This window comes from Panthera leo, chromosome B4, assembly GCF_018350215.1.
Source record: "Panthera leo isolate Ple1 chromosome B4, P.leo_Ple1_pat1.1, whole genome shotgun sequence".
NCBI lineage: Eukaryota > Metazoa > Chordata > Mammalia > Carnivora > Felidae > Panthera > Panthera leo.
The window spans coordinates 48,673,982-48,692,860 of record NC_056685.1 but is presented as its reverse complement, the minus strand read 5'-3'; the positions used below and the strand labels follow the sequence as shown (position 1 = coordinate 48,692,860).

General features: G+C 39.1%; 1 protein-coding gene across 1 annotated transcript in view; it reads right to left on the bottom strand.

Annotated features, from left to right (window-relative positions):
* Nucleotides 1–18,879, bottom strand: part of PTPRO (protein tyrosine phosphatase receptor type O) — a 74,825-nt gene that overhangs the window by 38,750 nt on the left and 17,196 nt on the right. Inside the window, exons 5-8 of the mRNA XM_042945899.1 lie at nucleotides 11,702–11,841; nucleotides 8,971–9,103; nucleotides 6,734–6,854; nucleotides 616–684 (exon numbers count right to left, since the gene is read on the bottom strand). Of these exons, the coding sequence (XP_042801833.1) occupies nucleotides 616–684; nucleotides 6,734–6,854; nucleotides 8,971–9,103; nucleotides 11,702–11,841 (463 nt within the window). The remainder of the gene's footprint in view (nucleotides 1–615; nucleotides 685–6,733; nucleotides 6,855–8,970; nucleotides 9,104–11,701; nucleotides 11,842–18,879) is intronic.

Here is an 18,879-nt window from a genome sequence, read left to right as displayed (position 1 = left end):
TCAAGCAATTTAATCTCTTGACAATGCTTTCTTAATTCTGAAAATACCTCCTCCCTCCAGGTCCTTAATATGCCAGCAGGCGGAAAAAAATGAGGCCATGTTTTCCTATGGGACTTTACTTGCCCTTGAGATTTATTTACCTGTAAGTGTAACAGTTGAGAGCCCTGGGCTGTACGCGTCTACTTGACTTTTGAACAAAAGGTGGTGGCTCACATTCCTGGGCACTGAAGTGTCAGTTTGAGATAGAGATGCTGCTCTGTCACATGCTGCTTCTGTGGGGTCTGTCCTGTGCCTTCGGCTGCCACCTGTTCAATGTGGGTCTTGCACTTACGCCCTTCCTTAGCTATGGGCTACATTCATGACTGCGTTAGTCCTTTGATTAATATAGTAAATACTGAGCAGACTAAGACATTTTCTCTACTTTGTGACTACAGTAAACTCATATGAACTTAATGTAGTTGGTGAAGAAAATCTAACCTTCAAAGTCCACTATCACCGAAATTGTGAAAGGATAATCAGACAAAACCATTTATCCGCAAAAGATAGTAAAATAAAGTTGGAGGCACACACAGCATAGATAAGCTGTCTGGAGGCTTATTCCAAAATAATGCTCACCAATTGTATGGAAGCTTTCCATCCCTCTCCAAAGATGCAAAATTGACAAAAGTTCCTGCTCCACATTCCCTGTTTGGAAGGAACCACAAAATTAGGTTACTGGTTGACAGAGCACTCTTTTACCTTGATATAATAGAGAGCCTTTACTGGTTTATCATCACAGCATTAAATTTATAAAGGGGGAGGCGCCTGGGTGGCTCATTCGATTAAGCATCCAGCTGTTAATTTTGGCTCAGATCATGATCTCACAGTTCACCTCATGAGATAGAGCCCCATGTCGGGCTCCATACTGACAGCGCAGAGTCTGCTTGGGATTCTCTCTCTCCCTCTCTCTCTGCAACCCCTTTCCTCCCCATGCTCACTCTCTCTCTCCAAAATAAAAAAAAAAAAAAAAAAAAAAAAAAACTTAAAAAACATCTAAGTTCCACGTACTTCTCTTTCACATGCAATGCAAAATAGAAAGATAAAATAATTTTTCATAAGGTTGCACATGCCCAAGTCATTTGAAGCCAAAAGTATTTGTTTTCAATCCTTTCCAAAAGGCACTCATGATCCTAGCTTAAATCTTTCTCTCTCTTTTTTTTTAGTGTTTACTTATTTATTTAGAGAGGGAGTGAGCATAAACAGGGAGAGAGGGAGAGAGAGAAAATCCCAAGTAGGCTCTGTGTTGTCAGCGTGGAGCCTGATGTGTAACTCGATCTCATGAACCATGAGATCATGACCTGAGCTGAAATCAAGAGTCAGATGCTTAATCGACTAAGCCACCCAGGCACCCCAATCCTAACATAAAGCTTTGAACTGTTTGGGGCATAATATTTTTTACAAAGCCTCCTAGACCGAGGGTTTTCTGTTTTCAGCACATATTCTTTGCGGGGTTTTGTTTTTATAGCATTTAAATTTCCTCTCTAAAATGATGGTGGATCAAGTTGGATTTTTTTTCCTCCAAAAATTTCTCCTCACGTTGGGATGTCCATGTGATGCATCAATTGAGATAAGAGTATAAAAAGTGATACGTATTGAAATAGATTGGCTTATGCAGTGCCTCTTGTCCAGAATGTTGCTTATTAATCTGTCAGTAGAAAATACTGCTAAAGTTGTTGTAAAGTTTTTTTCCCCAGAAGTGGAGGTAAAAAGTAAACATATTCTCATGCCTTCTCCACCTTTGCCTAATGTCAATGGATAAACAACACAGCTTACTGGGCTCATGCATCTCATTTTCCCCCCTATATGAAATTGATTGACTTATTCAGAACTGAAGAAGGGATTTTGAAATTACTGGCACACGTACTAATCACTTTAGTTACCTGCCTGCTCTTATTACAGTGTCCTAAAAACATTTTTCTTCTCTTTTTTAAAAAAAAATTTTTTTAAGTTTATTTATTTATTTTGTGTGTGTGTGAGTGAGAGAGAGAGAGCAGGGGAGGGGCAGAGAGAGAGGGAAAGAGAGGATCCCAAGCAGACTCTCAGCTGTCAGCACAGAGCCAGATGAGAGGCTTGAACTCACAAACCGTGAGATCATGACCTGAGCCCAAACTGAGTCGGACACTCAACCGACTGAGCCACCCAGGTGCCTGGAACATTTTTCTTCTTTGAAAAGTACACTAATATATTGTTATATCACATTGTGCTATAAATTACACACCATCAATTAATTTTCCTATGTCAATTTCCTATATATAGGATTTACTTTACCTTATAATTCAAAGGTTCTTTCTCTAGGGGTTAAGGATAGAATTTAGGGCTCTAGAACATAGTGGGGGAAAAGTACATCTTTAATTTCACCACCTCTAAATTTCTAACTGAAATTCAGCAATTCCTTCAACTATTAGAGTAGGCAACAAGCCACAATAATATCATCAGTACTGATGAGATGAGATCACTAAACCATAGAAACTGCAGACATATTTCCATAATGAACCTGCTGCAGATATTGAAATATTGTTCATATTCATCACTCTGATGAAATTATGAGAGTTATTGGACATCTTACGCAATATTATCGTACTATATATTATCTAATATATTTATAAAAAAGCATGTAAAGCATTTTTAAAAATAGTCTGATGACCATATTTTAATATAATTAATTTCTTTTTAATCCTATGTATTTCATTGTATGCACTTAAAAAGAAAGCATTATTCTTGGAAGAGATCCACAGGCTTAATCAGACTGCCAGAAAAGATCACAGCACAAAAAAAATGTTAAGAATCTCTGCTCTAATGACCAGCTGGCTGAGGTAGATCCACTTCTAAATATCTTGCTGGGTGCACCACAACGAATGCTCCTGTGATGGTATTCTCAGAAATGCCACTACGTCCGTTACTATACCTATCCCCACCCCCACCACTGTTACTATTACGAGCTAACGTTTGTTGCATGCTTCCCAATGATTGCATTATTGCTCCTAACCATCCACTCACCTAGGGGCTGTTCCCGTATCTCCTTGAAATACATTCTTTCCCCTGTTTGCAGGCCACGTAATCTCTTAGCTTTTCTTGTACTCCGCTGGGTGCCTCTTACCAGTCTCCTTTGCTCCTATCTTTTTATTCTTCCCTGAAAATCTTGATATTGGATTGTTCTGGTGCTTAATCCAGGACCCTCTTCTCTAATTTACACGCACTCCCTCCAGTAAATGAGAATTTCATCCAGCTTTATATAGCTTTAATACTGTTTATATGCTAGCAACTCCCAAAGTTACATCCTTAATCCAGACTTCGCTCCTGAACATCAGACCTTTGTGTTCAACTCCCACTCCACACCTGCACTTGCAATCATCTTAAATGTAACATTTCCAAAACCAAAGTCTTGATGTTCCTCCAACTCTGAAATCCTCATCTGGAATCCCATTTCAGTTGGTGGTGACTCCATCCTTTCCAGTTGCTAGGACCAAAAACCTTGGAGTCATCTTTGACCCTTATTCATTTCCATTTCACGTGCAATTTGTTAGCCAATCCCCTTAGCTAATGACTCTGTTTTCAAAATATATCCAGAATCTGATCATTTCTTCCCAGCTCCTAAATGATTTATTTTTTGATTGATTCAATTTTTTTTTTTTTTTTTTTTTTTACAAATGGCTTGTTGAATAAAGAGGGATTGTTGGAAAGAAGCATTTCTTTTACAGGGTTAAACTGATATGGTTATAGTCTCTATGTCCTTCTTACTTTAGCTTTCTTTCGTTATATAATTACACAGCAAATCTAATGGACCTTCTATGTAATCTTTCTCTCATCAGTACTGTTTGAGAAGTAGGAATCAGTGTCTACACATGTCCACTATCCATCCAGCCTCACTGGGACCCCCATTGCCACAGAGACAGTTTTATAGGTAGAGAAACAGCCAAACATTCAACTTCTTCCTTTCCACCTTATTCTTGACCAAGAGTTACTTCTGTTAAGATTTCGAAAGTTACAAATCAACAGTCACCTATCAATACTTGCTGCAGAGAACTACATTTGCAAGGAAGAAATTTAATATAATTTTTGGGACAATTTGTATCCATCTTTTCTCAATCGAGTGCAGACCAAATTTTTCAGCTGTGAGCTGTAACATATTCATTAAGGGGTTGAAATAGATTAAGTGGATCATGGTTGGCATTTCAAAAGGGGAATAGAATAAAATGAAATAGACTACAAAATGTAAAAAAAAAAAATATGCCTGCTTTTGTCTCAACAGATTGTTTTCTTAAAAACATTTTTTTAACATTTACTCATTTTTAAGAGACAGAGAGAGACAGAGCATGAGTAGGGGAGGGCGGAGAGAGAGGGAGACACAGAATCTGAAGCAGGCTCCAGGCTCTGAGGTGTCAGCACAAAGCCTGATGCGGGGCTTGAACCCACAAACCGTGAGATCATGACCTGAGGCAAAGTCGGACGCTTAACCAACAGAGTCACCCAGGTGCCCCTCAATACAGATTGTTTTCTAATGTAAGGCAGCTCTTCTGCCCCAAGTCCTGAACTCAGAATAAAAGCATAAGTCTGCCCTTTACTCAGGATAAAAGTATAAGTCTTCACAATGGCTTACAAAGTTCTACATGATCTGACATCATCTCCTGCTAAACCTTCCTTCATTTCCTCTGCTTTAGCTGCACTAACCTTCCTACTACTCTCTGAACATGTTCCTGCCTCAGGACCTTTGCACTGGCTGTTTCCTCTACTCTTCCCCTAGAAAACACATGGCTAACTCCCGCATATCCTTCAAATTGTTTCTCAAATATCCTTTCAGTGAGACTCACCCACCTCCCAGAGATCTTCTACACATATTCCTTATGCCTGTACTGCTAATTTCCCTTACTCTGCTCTATTATTTTTCTCTTATTGTCTGCTCACATGCCATGTAATCTTTTTACTTTTATTGATATTATTTATTATCTACCTCCTCCACTAGAATATGAGCTCCATGAAGGCAGAAATTCTCATCTGCTTTCTCAAGCATCTGGAAAGTCTGACACATAGCAGGTGTCCATTAATATGTGTTAATGAATAAATGAAATTTCAGTGAACTGCACAAGGTGACATAGATTGTAAATTAAGATTTGATCCCAAGGAGTGTAATTTCAGAGCTCTCTACTCTAGCCACAATGTGGTACCACCTTCTTCCCTATCCTTCTAAGATTTGTTTAAATGACAACATTCAAAAAGTTTGATATTTATATTTAGACTAATCTCTTTTCTCTACGTTAATAGAAGCTCATTTTTATCTCCTTTCTGGGGCAGGTCAGTTTATACCTTTAAATACATTTATTTATTTATTTTCTTAAAAAATTTTTTAATGTTTATTTTATTTTTGAGAGAGAGAGAGAGCGCAAGTGGGAAAGGGGCAGAGAGTGAGACAGAGACACAGAATCTGAAGCAGGCTCCAGGCTCCAAGCTGTCAACACAGAGCCCGATGCAGTGTTCGAATTCATGAACCCTGAGATCATGACCTGAGCAGGAGTCAGATGCTTAACTGACTCAGCCACCCAGGAGCCCCAAATATATTTATTTAGGTACATATCTCCACCTATATTCTAAGTGCTTAGTGGACAGCTTACATGTCTGATTTTTATTTAATTGTGCCATACAAGACACCGATTAAATCATTATTGGATGGATACATTTAGCTATGAATAGGTAAATGATAGAATTCTGAGAAAGAAAAAGGATGTTGATTGGCAGTTCAGCAGGGTCCTATTGGGTAAATATAAATTTGAATCAAATTTCCCAAACCCTGTAGTACTCAACTAAACAACAGTTTTTAAGAGAATTGATGGATTGTTCTGATAATATAGGGGACCACCGAAAGTACTTGAGAATGTGCTCTGATGAGAAACGCATCAGTGGTCAAAGGAATAGGGAATCACCAAAGTCATAAATCAAAAGTCTTTTTCGGCTGCAAGAAAAATGAAAACTGCCTGCAAGTCTGAGTAGTAGGAACAAAACTGAGAGGGGGCCTTGAATGGACCTGATCATAGACTCTGCAAATGTTTTCTAAGACAGTTTTGGCAGAATTGATGAAGAGAGGGATGTTTTTCTTTCTTGTGGTCTCTCCATATATTAACTCCTTTCATTAATCATACTAAGTAGCCATAGATTTTTATTTGACTCCAAAATACGTTCGAAAATATCCAAATGTCATTAATAGAATCCTTTGTATGGGTTTCTTAAAATGACAAGATTGAGAGTAGGAGATCTGGATTTGTATAAACAATCCTTTGCTTTGCCATTTCCACTGTGATGTTTTCTTGTTAGTATTATTATTATCTTTTAATGTCTATTTATTTATTTTGAAAGAGAGAGCAAGAGGGGGAAGGGCAGAGAGAGAGGGGGAGAGAGAATCCCAAGCAGGCTCTGTGTTGTCAGTGCAGAGCCTGACGTGGGGCTCCAACCCATGAACCATGAGATCATGACCTGAGCTGAAATCAAGAGTCAGACGCTCAACTGACTAAGCCACCCAGGCGCCCCCATCATAATGCTTTCTAAACTAATATTTAAAAGTCTACCTAGAAAACACACACAATAGACACCGAAAACTGAAATGAAACTTATCGCTAATAAAATTTAGGTCTGCAAAAGTATACACGTATGATAAATTAAAATACTTTAAAGGCCGTGGGTAAAAGATTAACCAAACTTAACTTACCTTGCCATCTGCAGGTGTTTTTTCCTAAGAATTATAAGGGTCACGAGCAGCAGTCCAATTAACAGTGTGCTGAGGATGGCCAGCACGGAGATGACCACCACGTTGGGGTTCATCTCTGTCACTAAAGAGAAAAGCCATGCATTTTCATTACAAACTTCCATTACACAAAGCTAACAGAACCACTCATCGTTTTCCATTGATTTTTAACACCATGGAACTCATGATGTTGAAAACAAGAGCAACAATGGTGTTTCTCCAAGCCGACAATGACCTCCTCCTGGTCAAATAGAATCTAGCAAAGCAGTTTGATAAGCGGTGTTCAGGTACCTAGAGGAATTGAGTCCATCTCCAAAGCTTCTGTTCAGAATGTTCTTACAAAGGGAAATTATAAACTGTGAATAGTGCTGTACCATCGTTTAAATTCTTTTGAAAATCAAAATATCTAGAGGTCATCATCACGCGTTATTATTGCTTAACATTTTCAGAAGCTTGGAGAGGGGCAGGTTTTCGCGTTACGCCTATGACGTTAAAGGCAGAAAGCACAACTGTATATTGCACTCGCAACTAATAACGTATATGAAAAAGGCATTAGCAAGCTACCATCTGCTGCAACACTTAACACATCACTAGAAGCAGGCATTCTGATGATCGGTAGCCATATGTTGAGAGGTTTCCCATCTGCACAACTCTAGAGATGAAACCGATTATTAAGTCGTGGGGCCCTTAAGAACAGGGGCTGTGTCCCTCGCATTTACTTTATATAAGGGCTGCTATGGCACTGCGCATTGCCTAGTTCATCACACTACAGGGAAGAGCCAGATATTAACAATGGGGACTACGTGTCACGTTTTTATGAAATTCGTTACGGTGGACCCAAGAGGAAAGACTGCTCCCATCCTCAGCATTGATCATAAAATCACACAACCGGCCACCACATTCAATCCATAAACCTTTGTGTATTTGCCACTTCCCATTTGGGCCAGCTTGACTCCTGTTCACAGGCAGAGTAACTGAACACAAAGAACATTAGACTCATGGTCAGGAGACCTTTTTCAGGTTCATCTGACTACTAACTGTCATGTGGAGAAGCTATTTTATCTGTCTCTCTGGGTCTCGTTTTCCTTACTTGTAAATAAGCTTAATAGTATCACCTGTTTCTGGGGTTGCTGTAGCAATGACAGGGAATAGTAAGCATGAAGAGACACAGAATGGTGGAAAGGACACAGAAGTGACAGACCATTAATATACTTTTCAGGTCCACTTTTGTCCTCTTTTCTGGAAAAATAAAAATTCAAAACAGAAAACAAACAACTATATGATGAATGCTACAGAAATGAAAATGAACCCAGTAAAGGGATCTTGTGACAGTGAAAGGTTGTATTACAGGAGGTTTCATTGAGGGTCTCAGGTTGCAGAATCAGACTCCAACAAACAGGGGAGCAACACATTTAATAGAACTCAGAAGGGGAAAAGGAAAACTCCCGTATTCCAGACCTTTCATTAATTTCTAATTTCCCTACTTATAGTTTGGCTTCATTGGAAACTCGCCTGCTCTGACCCAGTAATTTAGCATTGTCACCGCATGGTCAGTGACGGCTAAGGGCCGAGGGACAACAGATGAGCCCTAATCGATCAGAGCACTGTGACCACCGCTGGACAGGAGGATGACGATGGAGGAGTTGATGGTGGCAGCTATCACTCACGCTACGTGTGCAAAGCTTTACGTATTTCATTTCTAGGCTTCAAAACAGCTCAACAAGGTACACATATTATGATTCCACTTTCGCAGATGAAAACGCAGAGGCTCAGAGATAGTAAATATCTTTCCCTAAATCACATAGCTGGTAAGGGCAGGTACGTGCTCCCTGACCCCGCAGCCTGGAATGTTTCAGTGGAGCATGGATCTATTAGAAGTACAGAGTGCATATATTTGAAAAGAAAATGTGAGGAAAATCTAAAAAGATAAAACTTCTGGGGGTGCCTGGGTGGCGCAGTCTGTTAAGCGTCAAACTTGATCTCAGCTGAGGTCATGATCTCACAGTTTGTGAGTTCGAGCCCCACATCAGGCTCTGTGCTGATGGCATGGAGCCTGCTTGGGATTCTGTCTCTCTTCCTCTCTGCCCCTCCCCTGCTTGTGCACTCTCGCTCTCTCTTTCAAAATAAATAAATAAACTTAAAAAAATAATACAAAGATAAAACTTTCAAAGACACCAGATTCCACGAATGCCAGGAATTACCCATTGTTGAGACAGCTATGAATGTGGGGACACTGGGGCTGTCGTGGCTGAAGCTGGTGACACTACAGTTGTAGGCAGTGGCAGGAAGGAGGCTGGAGATGGTCACAACGTGAGAGGAAACAGAAATCGGTTCCTGGAGATGCAGAACATAAGATCAATGTTATATTATCTCCACCTGTTTTGTTTTTTAAACTATTTTTCAGAGCTGAGTGGGTAATATATAAACAGTAAAGAAATTAAAAGATGCGAAAGGATAGCAATGAAAAATAAGCTTCCTTATTTCACTACTTCTTATCTACCGAGATCTCTTCCACAGATGGAGCCGTTGTTGTCAGGCATGTTTTTTTTTCTTTCCCATCTATATTTTATGGAGGTAAAAACATAAGATACAGCTAAACAAAAGTGATAATGTAGTTCACACATCATGCTGCTTACTCTTTACCTTGATTATCAGTATATTTCGGTGCTTTGCTCATGTCAGCACAGGTAAAGCTGTTTTATTCTTCTCAAGGGCTTTGTAGAAATTCATGGAAAGGGACACACTTTATTTAACCAGTCCCCTACTGAGGAATGTTTACATTGTCCCTGATTTTTTGCGATTACAAACAATGCCACAGTGAACATAATTTTACATTATGGGAACAAACATATATGTACACACACTCAATATATGTATGTGTGTATGCACGTGTACACATACACCTTCGTACACAAAACCTGCATGTGTGTAGATGTGTGAATGTGCATATACATATATATATACTCATGTTCCCAACAGTTGAATGCTGGGTCAAAAAGTTGTGTAGTTTTCATCTGGAAAGCTATTGACATACTGTCTTCTACAGACATGTTCCATGTTATCCTGCCACTGTCAAAGTGGGACAACACCTGTTCCCATTTACTCCTTCCAATCCAATGTGTCCGCAAACTCTGAGTTTTTCCAATCGTATTGGTGGAAATTGTACCTCATTGTAGATTTATTTTGCATTTCTTTTACCATAAATGAACTTGATCATCTTTTCCTATGTTTAAGAATCTTTTGGGGCGCCTGGGCGGCTCAGGTGGTTAAGTGTCCGGCTTCGGCTCAGGTCATGATCTCACGATTCATGGGTTCGAGCCCCACGTCAGGCTCTGTGCTGACAGCTGGGAGCCCGGAGCCTGCTTCGGATTCTGCGTCTCCCTCTCTCTCTGCCCCTCCCCTGCTCTCTCTCTCTCTCTCTCTCTCTCTTTCTGTCTCTCTCAAAACTAAATAAACATTAAAAAATGTTTTTAAAAAAGAATCTTTTGTGTTTATTTTCTATGATATATTTGTTTTGGGTTGTTGGTCTTCTACTAAAGACATTACCCCCTTTGTCTGCATTCTCAGCTTTTAAACAGCAGCCACCAAAGGCATAGCAACTTTGAGTTCTCAAAAACATTTGATATTAACCTATTCTTGAGTAGAACAGATTGTTAATTTGTTGGGCCAGTGGTTGGACCAGTGACAAGTACCACAGTACAATATAAAAAGATGAGCCAGCATAACATTCTTTTTCAAAACAGGGATCTGAAACACTCCTGCCTAAAGAGATGACAGCCATCAGCACTTATTTCCAATCCCACCTCTTTTATTGTCCTATAAAAGAATGATTCTAAGGAAAGGCTCAATTGTAATAAGCAGCTACATAACCATTGTTTTCTTGAGGAAAGATGTTACTATAGCCGCAGAGAAGAAAATCCACTACTGACAAAGCAGTTATTTCCAAAAAGGATTCTTTGAATAGAAAAAGAGATTAGCTGTTCAGTATAGATCAAAAAGAGATAAGTTTGTAGAGGAGAGTATCAAAAGGGGAAAGAAATCAAAGCAAATTATCTTAACATTCTGTATGAAAAGATTCCCACTCCCAGAAATCCTTTCTTCTTTTCAATCTCATGAACTGCATTATTTAAAAAGCATCAATTATTCATGTTCATAGAATTAGTCTCTACCCTGCATTTTGTGACATCCTTCACACACTTGACCTTTTCCTTCCACGTCTGACTGTAAAAAATTGTTTTCTTGTGGCTTTGTTACCCTGGGAGCTCCCGGTTCATCTCCCTCCTTCCCTTCCTTTTGACCTGGTGAATAACTCAGGAGTCATTCTACCTGCTGTTTGTGATTCTAAAGCCTTCACAGTCACCTCTCTCAGCCTTCATTTTCCCAAGCAAAATTGTCCTCCTTACTGACTAGAAATAGTCCCTTCTTTAAATTCTCTAAGGAGAATGGATCTCTCTATGGCACTTGAGTTTTACTTTAATTATTTCTAGACTGACGCAATATCCATAACTACATGAAAAAAAATTTAAAGGCCAGTATTGATTCTACCATTTGTATCACACATAGTGCCTTTCACATAACGGGCAATCAGTTCATATTTGTTAAACTATATTTTATATGGCAGTGTCTATACCTTTGGTCGATTTAATGGCAATAGGAAAAATGAACCCTTTTAAGTCCTCAGGACCCAGGGTAACTAAGAACTAGGGACAAAAGCTAATGCAAAGAGGAAAATAAACTTTGCAATTTGACAAATTGGTTCTTACATTTTAGGCTTATTCTAAGCACACTGTTAATTTCTATCACTGAAACACAAAAGCGCAAATGAACAATTTTCATTTTCTATAGTTTAAACAAATAAAGGACTTGACTTCATTCAGATAATTAGCCTTAATCAAAATCAACTCAGAAAAGAAAAAGCAAAATGTACAGTACCTGGAGTTTGGTTTCTTGACTAGAGCCAACTTGTTGACAAAAGACTTCAAAGAAATCAGCTACTCCCTCTTCCACCCACAGCAAAGTCACTGAAGTCTGGGTTTTATTCACGGCAAAGAGTGATTTTGGAGGAGCTGGTTCTGAGCAAAGACAGAGTTTTAAAATTTTATTTTAATTTAATATATCCTTTCTTCTTTCACTGATTGGCAGGATAAAATAGGCCAAAAACCAAAACCAAAACCAAATACAGGCAGTTGAGAGCACCATCAAAATTTTATATTGCTTTTGAAATATGTCCTTTCACCAAGATGGTGGTCACCTAACTTAGAAGGCAGAGGATTTGGCCTTTTTCTCCCCCTTTCATTTTATACTTCTCTTTTTGGAGCACTTCTGTTTTCTACTTCAGCTTTATTATATACATAATCTATTAATAGTTTTTATGTCATCTGCATTGGAGCTAGCACTGCCCTGATAATACAGACTTTCTGTAGGAGACACAAAAATCTGCACTTCAATGGCTGAGAAAAATGAAAGTGGTTTGCTGCCTTCTAATGCAGACATTCAGTCTGGTACTTAGCCAAAAACCTGCTGGAGACTACCTGGAATCATTTTGTCAGAAGAATGGCTTCTTGAAAATGTAGTCGAAATTAAGAGGGGTAGAGTTAAGTACATATGATTTTTTTTTTTTTTAAAGAAAAGGATTATGGAAGGGGACTGGATGGTTAATAAAATGTTAGAGGACTGATTTCTTTACCTAACTCTTTTAGACACTTCATCTTGATCAATAAATTAATCCATTAGTCAAGGAAACTATGCCCCTTCATCCTCATTTCCAGTAACTGAGTCACCGGATTTGTTGGCTTGAGACCAAACCCCTGCCTGTTCCTCAGTTTTAGGAAGTGATCTTGCTGTCTTGATCCCCCATTCTTGAGTCTCTCCTACTCTCCTCTCCGTGCCCTATCATTTGGGTGTTGTCTTTCCCTTGAATTCCTCCAGTACGCAAAGTGCTATGCCTGAACCCCAGTGCTTATGCCAGAGTCCCTGTTACCCCCTGTCAGACCTCCTTGACGTTGCTTGTTTGACATATCACATATCTTGCTGTTAGGTTCATGAAACATCATACTCCGACCACCTGCATGTCCCTGTTAGACAACTACCCAAACTGTTTGCTCGTTACTTGGATTTCTTTTTATTATTTGTCCCATGCCCCCAAGTCTGTCCTCTAGCTCCTGGCTTTTAATAGTGCTTGAAGAAGCTCTTGAAGGCCATTTCACTCCTTCGACATATACATTATCTTTGTGGGGGAAGGTTTAGACCTTCGTTCTAGAATACCATCCTCATGGCCCTATTCAGAACGAGGAAGTATGTCAGAACCATTCTTCTCATGGTTTATCCCAGACAACTTAAATTTGTGTGCAACTAAAAAGAAGCATTTTTCTTTCTAGAGCCAATTGACGAGGTTAGGCAGAAGAGCTGAAGGAGGAAAGGGAGGGGGTTAGTCTCGGGCAGGTTTGATTCACAACAGATGTCAGGACCCCTTTCTCATTTGCAATGAATTGTCCACTTGATGAAACATAGCGGTCAGCTTCCACTTCTCACATCCTTTATAACTGTCACTGCCAATAGGTATGAGTCAGAGAATAGGTCCTCTGACTCTCATAGAACTTGAATCTTTGGAGAAAAGTGAGGGTTGTCTGGGGGCAGAGATGGATGATTTTTGGGCTGAACCTTGGTTATGTCTCTTTTAAAATCCACAAGACAGAATTTCTCCTCAGAGTGCCTCTTAAACTGATTAGGTTTATGGACATTATGTCCATAAACATTATGTCTTGTTTTTTGTTTTTGTTTTTGTTTTTGTTTTCCCCTGATGGGTAGAAAAAAATCAGTTTAGCTATCCAACAAGAATACCGCCCAGGTCTCGATTTCCAGATCCAACTTTTTACACGTGTATTTCCAATCACCTATCATTCTTGCTTACTCAAATACTTCACTATTGCCTTAACCTCCATAGGGTCAAAATAGACCTTGAGTCTTCCGCCTTCCCGAAATCAATCTGCTTTCCAACCACTGATACTCTGACGAGCAACACCATTCTCTCAATTGACGAGGCTCTCCTCTGGTTTCTCAGTCCCTGATAGCATATCTTCAAATAATTCTTGTCATCTCTTCCTTTTATCTATTCTTTTTATTATATTGCACGTTCAAGCTTTTGTCACCACACTTTATCAATCAACACGACAGAGCTTTAATTCTTTTTCCTGCTTTTAATCAGTTCTTTCTTATTTGTCAGTGAAGGCATAAATCACCTAAAATACCACTTTGCTCATGTTAAATCCTATCTGCATAATAATCTATTGTGATCAATGTCTACTGCATCACATCAAATGTGCCAAATTTTGAAGATCCTACTTACATCAGCCACATTTACCCATCCAGCTTCATCACCATCCTTCCTACCCAGAAATGTTTCCTTTGGTAGGGCCAATTTTCTCACTGACTACCATACAAGCAGTACTCTTACTCAACTCATGTATTTCCCTTCATTGTACTTATCCTTCTATTTGGATCGTCCTAAGATCAGGAAAAAGTCTTCCTTTCTTCCTGAAGCCTTACCTGTTCACTCTGTCTTTTGATGATCTATCCCTTCTCTGACCTTCTGTTACCCTATTTGAACTACGTGAGTTAAGTCCTGATTCTACTAGGTCCCATTTGATTCTTTGAGAACAAATACCATGTGTTATAAATTATTTTTGTCTTCACCTTGAACTAGTCACCTGAAATTGCTCAATAAATCTTATCTATTGACTGATTTAAACCACAGGTCAAGATTCATTAATCAGAGCTGTTAAGATTTAAGCATCAGGCAAGATCAGACACACTGGGGTTGAATTTTGATGTCCTCTGCCTTTTTTTTTTTTTTTTTTTTTTAATTTTTTTTTTTCAACGTTTTTTATTTATTTTTGGGACAGAGAGAGACAGAGCATGAACGGAGGAGGGGCAGAGAGAGAGGGAGACACAGAATCGGAAACAGGCTCCAGGCTCCGAGCCATCAGCCCAGAGCCTGACGCGGGGCTCGAACTCACGGACCGCGAGATCGTGACCTGGCTGAAGTCGGACGCTTAACCGACTGCGCCACCCAGGCGCCCCATGATGTCCTCTGCCTTTTTACAGTGATCGTGTTGCTAAAATTACCAGCTTTCAGTGGCAGAGTCAAAGATTGCCATGAATTTTAAGTGTTCTCAGTGGTCCAAAGATTATGACTTTGATAATGGAGTAGAGGTTTCTTTGGGTCTGGCTAAAAAATGTGAATCTAGGTGATAAGTTGGATCCTCAGGTAAATCTCCAAAGGCCACAAAACAAATTTTTCCTTTCCTTTGGCCAGCCACAAAACAAATTTTTCCTTTCAGGTGTTATGCAGGGGCAAGAGATGATTCCAAAGTCACTGCACCCATTATCTCAGTATTCTTTTCTGAAAGATATATGCATATTAGCTCTGTAGGTCAATGAATAACATACACAAATCACCTGTTTGAGGACTGTTTAGGATTTTTGTGATAGGTATATTTCTTTAGCTGTTTTGGGGAGAAATTTCACTCAGCTATTCCAAACAAAGAAAATTACTGCAATATTTCATAAGTGGAGGTGTAATTGGGTTGAGAAGGGATTCTAATTAAATTTCACTACACAAGACAACATCTGCCCCAGGAAATGTATTAAATGTTAGAATTGTATTGTTCAAAGTAGTAGCTATTAGCCACATACAGCTACTGACTATTTGAAATATGGCTAGTCTAAATTGAGAGGTGCTATAAGAGTGACAGACTGAATTTTGAAGACTTAGTACAAAATAAGAATAAAAATACCTCATTTATATTTCTTTGCATCAATTACATATTAGAGTGATACTACTTTGGATATATTTGGTTAAATAGGCATATTAAACTCAATTTCACCTATCTCTTCTTAGTATTTTGTGAAGTGGCTACTAGAAAATTTAAAATTACATATATGGCTCTCATTATATTTCAATTGTACAGGGTGGGGTTAGAGCATCCCTTCTTGCTTGGTAGCGCAGAAGTGTGGAAATTCTTGGCAGAAGCTGCTTAGAGAGGCCCCCCTTTTGCTGTCTATCTCCTCTCATAAGAAGGCAAGGTCAGCTAAACTCCACAGCCTAGGGTGACTTAGATGATTTCTGTTTCCCATCCTTGGGCATGAGACTAAAAGGTAGTGTTGGCTAAATACTGTCCAGGCAATTTCATGTGATAGGGAATACAATGACATGCAAACGCCTTTTGATTGGTCTGTGTTATGGGCTAAATTGTGTTCACTCACATTCCTATGTTGTAGACCTAAGCCCCAGCACCTCAAAAATGTGAATGTATTTGGAGATAGGGCCGTTCAACAGGTAAATTGAAGTGATGCCCTTAGGGTGGGCGCTAATCCAGTTTGACTGGTGTTCTTATAAGAAGAGGAAATTTGGGCAAAGAAACACCAAAGATGAATGGGTTCAGAGAAGAAACCATGTGAGGACACAGCTGGAAGGTGGTCACCTGGAAGCCCAGGAGAAGGGTCTCAGAGAAACCAAACCTGCTGGTATCTTCTTCTTGGACTTTCAGCCTCCAGAACTGTGAGAAAATAAATGTCTATTGATTAAGCCACCCGATCTGTGATATTTAGCTATGGAGCTCTAGCAAATGAATACAGTCTCTTACTATTCAAAATCTCAAATATAGTCTAGCTTATAAAAGGGAAGGATAGAGAGACCTCAATGATTTTATGAAGACTCAATGAGCTTTAAGACGATGGACACAAAAACTCTTTATATAATATAAAGAGCCACGTAGATATTAGCTATAGAAATCCCCCTGGCTACTATCACTGTCTACTTTCCAAAGTGACATTTGAAATCTCAACTCCTTCAAAATTCCCTTGCTTCATAATGTCAGATTTCCTTTTGTTTAAAATCATTTCAGAGTCCACGATGTTTGTTGTGAGACTGTGGATATGGGGAAAGGAGACAGATGTACTATTTTTACAAAATAAGGTAGAGATACAGAATTGTTTGCTTTAAAATATTTTTGAACAGCTTTCTAGAGTTGCTGATGTTATACTCAACTGTCTGGCCCTCTTCTTCCCTTCTCTTCTCTCCTTTTCAGTGCCTGTCCTATTTGAGTGGGGAATCCAACCTAATTTTATAAGGAAATTAAATACAATGCGCAGAACATGGGCGGAAAGGAAAGCTGTAAGGCTACCTCTACCATTTAATTTAGATTGGATTATGAGAGGCTCAAGCTGTTCCCTAGGATCTCAGGGGAGTGAAGGTGACCTTGAGTAAAGTATGAGCTAGTGCCTGATTCTTATTCTTTGTTCTGGCAGCAAATTTCTTCCTTTCCTAGGAAATTCCAGAGGGAGTGAGGTGTAATAGTTAGAGTTGGAGACGAATAGAATGTATTTATTGCCTAAAAACCATCTTTTCCTGACAATTATTACATTGTTTCTTATTTTAATGTGACCCATTGGTTTAGCTGCAGAAAGAATGATGCTAATGAGACCAAGATGATATCCGTGAGGGCCCATTAGTTTTACAAATGTGTGACATTGGTGATAAGAGGAATTCAACCAAAACACATTGTAAAAAAACTGTCAATATGACAAAATCGATTTTCAATCCTCAGTATCAGTGACAGCAATTTGCTGGTATCCTCTTCAGATAACAAAGAATGGTTCAACATCTATATTATTGTATGTCTTTTACATCTATTTTTATTTCCCTCAAGGCAGGCAGTTCTTCCTTCGGCAGTGTAAGCCGTGTAACTTATATTCAACTTGGTCAAAGAAAACACCTGGGACTTAAACAGTGTCAGACACATAAAGTATGTCCAATGTGGTCAAAAACAACATCTGCAACAGAAAGAAATATTCGAAAGAAAAAGCAAAGTGGTAGAGAAATTATTCATAATGAGTTCAGACTGATATGCAATGAAATTAAGAAGATGAAAATTTATATTAAACAACAGAAACTTGTGTTAGAGCTGAAGTTTACTAAGCCTATTCTCTTGTCAATTTAGGGACGTTCTTTAAAAAAATTTTTTTAGTGTTTATTTATTTTTGAGAAAGAAAGAGTACGAGCCGCGGTGGCGGGGGGGGGGGGCAGAGAGGGATGGAGACACAGAATCCGAAGCAGGCTCCTGGCTCCGAGCTGTCAGCACAGAGCCCGAGGTGGGACTCGAACTCACGAACCACGAGATCATGACCTGAGCTGAAGTCAGGCGCTTAAGCCACTGAGCCACCCAGGCGCCCCAGGGAGATTCTTTTAATAAATAATGAGCAAAGTTAAAAACAACATTGGGAAATATTTTTTAAAATTCAGGCAAATATTACATTATAATTAGGCCATTTCCATATCGAAAACACACAATTTTCTCAGGAATTAGAAATACCCATGATTTCCATTACATTTTAAATAAATTCTTTATGGCTTAATGATAGCAAGTGTAACATCCCCTTCTGTGAGTCATTGGGTGTTTCTATGGTTTTCCCAGCTCGACTAACTTCTAACGATTAGCAGAATTTTTCAAAGAAAGCTTTCATTTAACTTTACTTAGTTTCAAAACAGCATATCTAACTTCCTCTTTTTTTTTGGTTCCAAGAATATGATTTTTTTTTTTACTTAGCATTTTTATTTAGTTAAGAGTTATTTTCACCAAATTCTTAGAAAAGGATCACTACCCTCATTGTATCATTAGCCTTGTTGCCTTTATTCTGAACTCAGGTATGAACTTTAAAACTGGAAGGAATATTAAAGATTATTTAGTCCAGACCCTCACTTTGTAGATGAGGCAACTGAAGTCCAGAGGGCTTAACCCACTTTTCTATGGTAACACAACTTGTCTGTGAGAACAAAACTAGGATCCAGGGGCGCCTGGATGGCTCAGTCGGTTGAGCGTCAGACTTTGGCTCAGGCCTGATCTCATGGTTCATGGGTTTGAGCCCTGCGTCGGGCTCTGTGCTGACAGCTCAGACCCTAGACCCTGCTTCAGATTCTGTCTGTGTCTCTTTCTGCCCCTCCCCTGATCATGCTCTGTCTCTCTCTCTCAAAAATAAATAAATGTTAAAAAAAAAAAAAAAAAGAACTGGGATCCAGACCTCTGCACACCTAGTTAAGGGTCCTTCTACAC